The sequence below is a fragment of the Glandiceps talaboti genome, chromosome 4, assembly GCF_964340395.1.
Source record: "Glandiceps talaboti chromosome 4, keGlaTala1.1, whole genome shotgun sequence".
Taxonomy (NCBI): domain Eukaryota; kingdom Metazoa; phylum Hemichordata; class Enteropneusta; family Spengelidae; genus Glandiceps; species Glandiceps talaboti.
In genome coordinates, this window is record NC_135552.1 from 9267622 (window position 1) to 9278493 (window position 10872).

A 10872-nucleotide genomic window follows, 5' to 3' on the forward strand; every position below is an offset into this window, starting at 1 on the left:
TCAAACGTTTACCAAAAATGCTTCTATTCTCTGGGGTTTTGTAAAATAATGAACATAGCCGGAAAGTACTATCGCAACAATGAGGGATTAAAGTTACTGGGTAGGATGATCCAGGAGAGGTGTCGCCCTCCCGTCGTTGGAAGTTTTTTTACATTTTAACAAAGTTACTTTCTGATTGGTTGAATGGCTGCAAAAATTAGCAGAAACCAATCAGGAACCCTGGCTGGTATAGTGACTTTCAACCTTGGTTACCTCTGATCAAATTAAACTCTCCAAATGGTATCAATTTAGTAGATCAAAACTCATTTGTCACTGGTTCACTCACCTGTGCATCAACCAATAAAAAAATATTTAACTGGTATTATACAGAACAAGATGCAAATGTGTCAAAATTATATCTTACAACAGTACTTCATGTCATATTCTGTATATTCCATCCAACTTCAAATAACCTGTAGTGACCTGTCCTGTACATGTCTTGACCTGTAGTGTAATGGTCACTGAGGTCAAGGACCTGTAATTATCTTTCTTGAAAAGGTCACTGACCTTATATTTTCCTGTAAAGGTCATTAAAGTCAATGACCTGTACTAAACTTTCTTGTAACGGTCACTGACCTGTAATGAACTTTTCTGTAAAGGTTAGTAAGGTAAATGACCTGAGGTGAACTTTCTTGTGAAAGAAAACCATGGTCAGTGACCTGGAGTGGCATGTCTTTTATATGTCACTAAGGTCAACAACATGTAATGAAATATAATTTAAAAGTCACCAAGTTAAAGTTGAAGATAATACAAGGTTTATTTTTTTTATTAAATTACCTATTTCAGAACAGATTTATACCTCCTCACTATCATAATATATCTCTATCTCTTCTATTTTCTTTCTTTTATAAAGTACCTGTTTCCATTCTCATATTGGACGGCGTCTTTAATTTTTGCACACTGCACACACTGATTCCCTTATAGTCCCCTTGTCTCCACAAAAACACAGAATTCTGAGATTTCTCAGTTTCCCATATTTTGTCTTATTTCCAAACACAATAAACACAAACATACAATTACTATAAAGTAAGTTTTTTTGCACCTATAAACGGTTTTCAGTGATACAAGGACAAACAACAACGAAAAACATGGATAAGTAGTTCTGTAGTACGATTGATTTGAATATACTGTGAAATAGCTTGTATGTGTCACAGGTAGATGTATTGTTTATAATATTTTAGACTTGACCATCCCTAGTAACTATAACAACAAGAGTTCCCTCACTTGCACCAATCAGAATTAGTTTTACTTATATCGGTTTACCAACACCACCTTGGTGATGCAAAGAACACAGAAAAATTACATCAATTCTAATTGGTTTAACCATTTTTGCATCAACCAATCAGGTATTTGTACTTAAATATGAAACAAATGTGGTGACACTGTCATCAATTGTTATTGGTTTAACCATCTGTGCATCATGCATCAACCAATCAGAAAGTGCTGACTGGTATATGCACACAAATATGTAAATATTATGTTGACACTGTCATCAACTGTTATTGGTTTAACCATCTGTGCATCATGCATTAACCAATCAGAAAATGCTGACTGGTATATGCACACAAATATGTAAATATTATGTTGACACTGTCATCAACTGTTATTGGTTTAACCATCTGTGCATCATGCATTAACCAATCAGAAAATGCTGACTGGTATATGCACACAAATATTAATTAAATGTCTGTGCATCAACTAATCAAAAACACAAACTGCTACATGATATGTACAGGAATACATAACAAATGTGTTGCAATTTACAACTACTGTCACTATGGCATTCACTTTACAAGTTTGAGTTTGTTCTATTCTTAGTCTGTAAGGGCGCCCTCACACATCAGCCAACCCTTTTCACAAGAAAAAGAGCAGGTCGGTGAGGTCAGAACGCCATAACAGATCTTACAGTCTATAAAATAGTACGCACCTCAAAATATAACTTCAAGATATTTGATTTTCGATTTACAGGCAAATTAGCTGGTGGGGCACACTCAACCTTAAAACAAGCAAGAATCATAAAATAATATCACCGTTTTTCTTAATGTGCCTCATTCTGAGACTCAAACATTACATATTTATACCTTTTTTGATTACATCTGTATTTTGTATACTATCGTGAATATAATTTCTGAAGCTCAGTTACTAATACCATCAATTACATTCTTTGTTTGCTGTTCGTGTGTGGGTAGGTTTGTCGGTAGATTTAGAAAAAAAAAACACATTTCGTTTGGCTCAAAATTTCCACAGAAGGCCGTGTTTCTTACTAGTGTAAATGGAAACACATATTTCTAAATAGTTGTTTAAAACAATCCAGCTTTGGATTCTGACATTTCTTTTCACCGGTCTAGTAGATTTAGGCACACACAGAAAATGAATCAACAGAAAAGTGAATTTTACGACATGACATGCTTTGTATGCTTTTTCTCTGTCTGTCTGGTAGGTTTTGGGAAATTTTAAGGACGGCAAACAAAGGTAATACCCCCATAGGACACACAGACAGGAAGAACAGCGCCCTCACAGCCGACTGTACAAAGGACAATTGATGAAGCCTTCGATACATCCATCTTAGAAAAATCCACAAAAGATATTGCAACACACCAAAGAACGAAAGAAAAAACATACCTTGGTAAAAAATCTAATTAGTATCTCGAGACATACAATTCATGTAACCCTGAAAAAAATACCAAAATGGAAAGAAAATAAAGCTCTGGATGGAATACTGGCTATTGAAGTAAGCCTGCCACCCCTTCTTTTTCTTAATGGACCGAACTTAACATTGTCTCTGTTGAGACCAAAGTAAGAGTGGAGGAGTCAGGTTAAGTACGATACCAAACAGGAATTGGACATACAGTGTGTTTATAACCATACAAGACAACTTAATCCTAATCTTTGTAACCCTGTGATTAAATCTGAATCCAAAGCAAATATGTAGGTGATTATGACGATTGCATTATTATCAGAACATGAATTACCTTTCAACAGTTTTAATATTGTAATTGCATCCATATATTTAGCAAATTTAAAACTAAAAGAGAATGCTAGCTTTATTACAGAGTCACTATCATAGGTCGACCCAATCTAGAAATTGTGCAGCCATCTTCCAAATTTCAAACTAATAGACCTTTGCAGTGAATAGCACACCCTAGTGGCAATGTTGGTGGAAGTGGCGTAATTTCATTATGTAGATTATCAGTAAATAATATTTCACGTTATTTGTATTGCCATTTTGGTTTTCAATGGAATTGTCAGATTACTTTGTGTTATTTCTAGATGATGTCACAAGGGGGCGCTAGACTACAAAAGGTCCGTTCAGTTCCTCACAGTACATAGTACCATCAGTGGGCTTCCAAGCATGCCTTCAAAACATCCTTTGTATCTCTTGTTCTAAACAACTGAATGAGATACAACAATTCTACTATTCCACATCAGAAATCCTGCATGCAATATTTCAGAAAATTTGAAACGTTCATGCACACAGATGAACGCCTACAACTGTACTAAATACTACAGACAATGCAGACTATCTCATTGAAATGGCTATGTTGTCATTAGATCAAAACTTTATCAGTTTGAATTTCGGGAAGATAAACTTACATAAATGACAGCTGCTAATTCAGTCCTGATAATTGGGACCATCTGGTAATGGCCCTGGTTTGCCTGGATTAATACCACTATCATATATGGTGAACTGGGTTCCTAGGAAATTGGACCTGAAAATGACAACAAAGAAAATTCATTCCAATGTTTTAAATGTCTTTGTATAGGTTACTGAGTTAAATAGTTTTTTTCTTTGACATACCTCCTGGATGCGTTAACGTTATCCCTCGTAGTGTAGTAGTGCACGTGTATTGGTCATTTGTAATGGAGTATAAAGAGCTGATCATGAGAGCACTAGTGGAATGTTGTCTGGATTATTTTGCCAAGTTCACAGTGAAGAAAAATCTTTCATAGAAGTAATGATTTTCGATCAACCTTTAGCACTGTGATGACAATCATCCAAGTGTTTCCAAAAGTTACATGCTCAAATTCAAATTGGATAACTTGAAAAAATTGCTAAGGATGTCAAAGCCAATTTTTTGTTAGTGTGAATATAAGTACCCCTGATAAAATCATACAATAGTTCATGGCAAAGTTATACAATGAATATAATATTTTTTTTTATGATAATAATCATTTATTGCACCTCGAGAGACATATTATGTAATTTTGTTAGTTTTGATAGCATTTAATGACTACAGGAGTGCAGGTAAGACATTGTTCATCATTCATATTTTCATTTTTGTCTTAATTTACATACTTTGGAATATATATTTCGTAATTAGTTTGTTTTGAGAACCGCCCTCCCTCCTTGGTTTTCCTATCTCAATGTGACCTCAAACACAGAATATAATTTGCGCAGCCTTACACAATTTACGTCAAAGAACGTCTTCCATTCCTATTGTATATTTTATATCTTAATCAAGAAAAAGTGATCAGGATTATTATCTAAATATATGTTTGGTCACGTCGTAGCGTGGGTATATGTACATCCGACAATACAAGTGCTTCATGGAGTTGCTAAGTTCGGATGATAGTACTCATTTTAAGTTACACATAGCAATGAGAAAAGTGCATTCATCGGTCTACCATGATGTACTATAGATTGGGTTTTGGCTATTGTCTTCACTGGTAATTAGTCAGGTGAGTTGGAGTTGAAATATAGAAGAAGCTCAGTGATGAATATAGTATATCCAGTCTCCGTTATTTATAAACATCGGCAAAATAGACAGTTATGAACTTGTGCAAAATACACTTACTATTGTTTTTGTTTTGACAAAAACAATATTACCATAAACTTACAATTATATCATATTTACCTTCGTATGGGAGGATATGTTATGATTTTGTCTGTCTGTCTGTCTGTCTGTCTGTCTGTCTGTCTGTATGTGAACATGATATTTAAATAAAACCACTGCATTAGTTGGAATTAAACTTGCTACACATCTTCCTTATGTCAATTGCAAGAAATCATCAGATTTTTGTAAACGAATAGTAACGAGTTATTTGTATAGGATTTTAGTAATTAGGTTGTATCGGAATGCACACTTTACATGTCATATCATTTGACAGAGATATCCATGTTAACAAAAGCCCGATCCTCTAAAGTTTGCCGATGCAATGGTTGGATTAATGAACAATTTGCATAATTATTGACTTTCGGTAATTATGCTATATCTTGAGAATTCATTTTTCAAATTCCATATAATTTGGTAAATACATCCATAGCAAAACTCACATCTTCTATAAAACTTGTAAACGCGTAAAATATAGCAAAGTAGCTCACTTGTCTTTTTAACCTTCTCAACTGTCAGTTGCAATGATTAGTTGTATAATTAGTGATATTTGGTAATTAGGCTATATATCTTAAGCTTCAAATTTCATAGGATTTGGTACATGCATTGATGATAACAAAGCGCACATGTTTAATAGGTGATAATGAATTTTAAATATTAATGACAAGCTTCAAATTTCATATAGTTTAGTATAACTAATTGCCAATTACGTGGCACGTTATGAATGATAACTATTACAGAGACTATTACATTTCAACATCATGTGTAGGAATACACTGTGAATGGTGTGACCTTGCAGTATGCATTCAGTTCAGATCTGGTAATTATAGTGTTTGCTGATAAACTGAATAATTTAGAAGTAGTTTCAAGAAACGAATTACGATAGGCATGTAATTATATATAATTTTAATCATAGTGCTTGCCGAGCCATTGAATAATTTAGTATGTATTTGCTTCAAGTCTGGGAAATACTAATTACTTCCAATATTAACGTGTCGTGTATGTCTTCACTATACTATACTATACACGTAGAAATACAGACGTATCAGTTGTATGTATGCTACCACGTGCACATGCTAGTACGTCTTCCCAATTCCGATTGTAGAATCCTAAAAATCAGTTGAATACATCTTATCATGGAGACATTATCCATGCAATGACATTCAAAACATAACTATACATTCAGCAATTATACTGTAAGGAACAAAATTAATTTGATATATAATGTAAATTTATTCATTGAAACGAGTCCGTTTTACTTATTTATACAGCTATCAACGAACTAACAAGCGGCTAATAAATTATATCGGAGGCCGGAAAATTCTTATACCATGTTAAATCTTCAGTGACAACAGAAGTAAATATGCGAGGTATATATCTGATGTTTATTACATGTCTGCTGTTTACATTTACGTTTCAACCCGTATCAAACGAGAAACCAGTTCTGTTTATAGGTGCGCTTATAGGTTCCTATGGTTCCTATGGCGTTAACCCGCAAGCAGATATAGCAATCGAAGCAGCTTTAGACTTCATACATAGACAACCTACTATCCTGCCTGACTATGATTTGGTGATAATCAAAAGTTTTACTAAATTTTCGGTAAGTAGTACATTTTAAGTGTTGTTTTAAATTTAATAGAAGAGGTACATAGATTTCGTTGAGGCACTATATTATTCGTCATTTTACATTAGATATTCCTGGAAAAACATATTGGCAACAGCTAGCTGTCCTAACTCGATACACAATCCTCATGAGATGTGTGTTGTTGATGCATATTGGACTAAAGATGACAATTGCATCACGTTATTACTTGAGAAGTTATGGCATAAACTATATGAAATATCGGAACTTTAATCATCGAAATGCAGTGTTATTACTATTGAATCTACATTCTAGGTTATGTTTCCCTCTCGTTTTTCTCTCACTATCTTTTTCTAAAACATAACATCACTATTTCATAATTTTATTGACATGTGATCCTAGTTTTGTAGTACGACCTTCGGCCTTGGATCTACTTTGCCCAACAAAAGCCGAGGATGATAGTACTCCTGGTAGCAGCAAGCCCTTGACAGCACCTTTACAAAAACTGGCGTTCCGCGACCTCTGGTCGGTTGTAAAGTTAGGAGAACTGCCCGAGGGTCAAACAGCTAGACTAATATGATCCCCGGATGTAGATTTAGACATAAAAATGGCATGAATCAAGACTCAGTTTTTTGTTTGTTTTTTAAATATGTACATAGAATAGCAATTAAACTGATGTATTGTGGTAACGTTGGTGCACGTTCCTCATGGAATTAGAAATCGTCTTGTTATGTTGTTAGCACAATTAATGCTTGGGATTTCCTGGACTATATTGTATATATATTCTAGAAAATGTGACCAATTCGTATACATTGTATGTCTAAATCTACACGATAGTTTTGAATTCTGACAATAGCAAATTATAGTAAAACATGCGTTAGCATCTAATGTACAACAAGTCCCTTACAATACGCAGCACAAATAACCCCCTTCACCAACACGTGTACGCGTATAACCTTGGTTTGTGTCAGGCCCCCATGCGATTCTTCGATGTCATTAAATTGAATGAATCTAAATGTACAAAGTAAAAGCATGTTGCTACGTAGACGCCGTTTTCCAATACAACTTTACACTTTTACGTACATTTACAGTTGCAAATTGCGTCGTATTCAACCCCCCCCCCCCCCCATCTTGTTGCAGGTTTTTATATTTGTTTAGATCTTGAAAAAATAATACGTCAACTTTCTATGATTTTAGACTGACGAGGGCTATGCCCTTCACCTGGTACACGATTTCATCTACAAAAAGCCACAGCTGGTAGTATTATTACTGCATGCCAGTTCTGCGATATCAAAACCTGTAAGTCAATTGCTGACATATTATAATCTAGTTCAGGTAAGAAACAATCAATAGTCATTGTTTGCCTATCTCCTTAATACTTTCGATTCAGCTTGAATAGGTTTTTCTTGATTAATATTTGAGTTACGTTGCCTGGAAACCACACGTTAAAATAACTCCAATGAATAGGAAAAGACATTTTGTTTTACATACGGGACAGACGTATAACTCAGTAACAGTCAATAACCGTTAAGCATACATTGATATAAATTTCAGAAGTTTAAGCTTATATTCATCGATAATTCGCTTGGATTTAATGTCAACAACGCTGTTAATGTTAGACCAACGAATTGGATACCATCTATGGTTTACTCAAAGTTCAATGATGCTACCAGCTTTTCGTTATAATGATGATCTCGATATTCTGCTAGGTAACATTTGCAGCGTGATTGGTTTGATCAACAGGTGTCTCCAACAGCCTCATCACTCGCATTTTACGACAAGCAAAAATACCCACTATTTCTACGTACGACTCCGACTGATGCCGCATTGGTCACGGCTTGGGAGGCGCTGTTTCGACAATTTAAATGGAAAAGAATCGCCATTATATATGAAAACGTAGAAATATTTACCCTGGTAACTATCTTTAAAGAAATATTATGACAAATCTCGCAATCAATAAAGGAAGAGGGGATAATTGATTCACTAATTTTTATTATGTTGGTTGATAATTACACTTTTGAAAATAAGAATCTGGAGAAGTGTTGGATGAGTCTCTAATAGAAACAATTGTCATGAAACGTGTCAGTTGTATACGTTTGATTACAATGTGTACAAACAGTAGGGCTGCATGGTGACATTGTTGTCTCTCTGTCCCTCCGTTGACAGGTCTGACATGCGTATAACTGCATGTTGTATCATTTGCTTTAAGTAGCTGCTTTATCATAAATTGTTGCTCATTATTTCATGAACAATTATTATATGAAGATAATAAATTTTATAGATATGATGGATGTGCCTTGAATATTGCATTACTTATTTGCATAATTAATTACGCTCACAACTTACGCTATATATCACCGATGGCTGCTAAAACGTTTGTATGGTGTGATAAATATATTCATGATGTTTCACACTTACAGTCAATATATATCATGAATATGGCTTTCATATTGCTACACAATTTACATTATTGATGTCATTTATTAATTAAGCTTAAATTAACTTCGTAGATGTATTGATGATATGATCCACGTCTCAGATTTGGCTTGCATCTTATATGACTACTTTGCATAATTAATGATGTTTAACAATTATGCAATTAAGGGATATAACACTGAAATTCCCAGTTTCATATGGCATTGCGGGAATCATTCCAACGTATAATTTACTGGAAGATATCAACATAAGTATCAAAACGTTTATGTAATGTTATTATGAGTAAATACTGATTTGCTATACTCAACAGACAATGAAACAAATCGTGTCGTTGCTAAGATCGATTGGCGGATACGAGATTTTGACAGTCGAGCAAGCAGATAGTGGGACTGAACCAGTAGTCCAAATGCAAAGTCTGAAGGTAAATTCATTTATTTTGTCCATGCAGTATGTTGATTCATGTGAAAATCTTGACATGATGGAAATTAAATGTTTAATACTTTTTTTAATTCCTGCATGCCTCAGTGATAACATATTTTGGGATAGTGATTTCTGGATGTCCAGATGTGTCGTTGAATTCTACCAAGTTGGCAAATGCATTAACTATAACACTGTGCATGAGTATGGCTCATATTAATGTGACCCACATATTATATGATGATTTCATTAATTATTTATACTTGTCAATTTTCAAACATTAATGATGTCAGGGCAAATCTTCCAAAATTTGATTGGCGCGGCATTGCGTGTATGTGTCCCAGAGTGTTTTAAACCATTCGCTACATTTAGGAAAGAAGGTGGTCTACTTCACATATACATTGCGGAGGGAATTGCTGCATCAATCTTCCAACCTAACACAAAATTATACTTCTTGTAAGTTTTCAAGTAGGTAACAATCCTAAAGGTAAAATACACACTTTCAAATAAGTTGGTAAACTCAAAATCATGAGAAATTTAATTTCAAAATATTCACCCAGTCACATGAGGTACTTGATTACGACTCGTCGAAACAAATTACGGCATTACTATTTTTGAAACCATTGACTCCAATAACACATTGATGCGACATGGCCTACGATATGATGAGCCCTTTTCCAATTTTCTTCAGAACCATGATGCCCGTATTATAGTTCTGTTGGGTTATGAGACAATGTCAAGAAAAATCATGTGTCAGGTATGTACGTAAATTTGATTCTGTTGTCAAAGATGCTATTGTGGATTGCCTCCACTATCCATAGCAAAGAGTTTACCGTTCTGTTGTCTAACTAGTCTACTTCAACGATAGAACAGTAGTGTAACTATCGTGTTACGTCAGCATTGTAATACATGACCAACAGATACATGATATGTCTGTTTCCTCAAGACTGTGGGTCATTCAAACACAGACTGTTTCCCAGAGTAACGCGACAAAAGTTCCTGCATTCCATACCTGCCTTAAAATTAAACAGTGGATGTGCATTGTGTACGCAATTCTCAATTCAATTCAATTCTTTATTAACTTTGAGCAATTTCTGCTCATCAGTTCAATTCTGTAGTGGGTACGGGACCACACAACGAATATGAAAGGTTTTTTTCCAAAAACAGTAAGAAGATCTGCAAAGCATAACCCGTTTAAATACCACATTTATCATTTGCAAGTAGTTTGTTGACAGAGGGATGGCACGTTTATCTTCGGAGAATTGCGAACGTCATCATTTTCTGATTTTCATGTAAGACTTCAAGTGATCGAAGGTTGGTTGTATATAGCTGCAATATGACTGATTGTCAGTCTGCCTGTCACCTGGCAATCAGATATAAGAAAAGAGTAGCTGACGTTAATAACGACTCTTTCCGATCCAAGGCCTACAGATCAAAACAGTATGGCCCAAAATATGTGTGGATGCTGGTGGGTTGGCTTAGGAAAGATTGGATCTTTCATAGTCTTGACGATAATGTTGCCACGTGTACAGATGATGAGATGCGCATCGTAACACATGGGTATAT

At 34.8% G+C, this 10872-nt stretch overlaps 1 protein-coding gene across 1 annotated transcript in view; it reads left to right on the forward strand.

Moving 5' to 3' along the window:
- The first annotated feature begins 6234 nt into the window (after positions 1-6234).
- Positions 6235-10872, forward strand: part of LOC144434116 (gamma-aminobutyric acid type B receptor subunit 1-like) — a 6689-nt gene continuing 2051 nt past the window's right edge. Inside the window, exons 1-6 of the mRNA XM_078122571.1 lie at positions 6235-6471; positions 7651-7788; positions 8197-8367; positions 9200-9310; positions 9998-10063; positions 10730-10872. The exon at positions 10730-10872 is cut by the window's right edge and continues 58 nt beyond it. Coding sequence (XP_077978697.1) covers positions 6235-6471; positions 7651-7788; positions 8197-8367; positions 9200-9310; positions 9998-10063; positions 10730-10872 — 866 coding nt within the window. The remainder of the gene's footprint in view (positions 6472-7650; positions 7789-8196; positions 8368-9199; positions 9311-9997; positions 10064-10729) is intronic.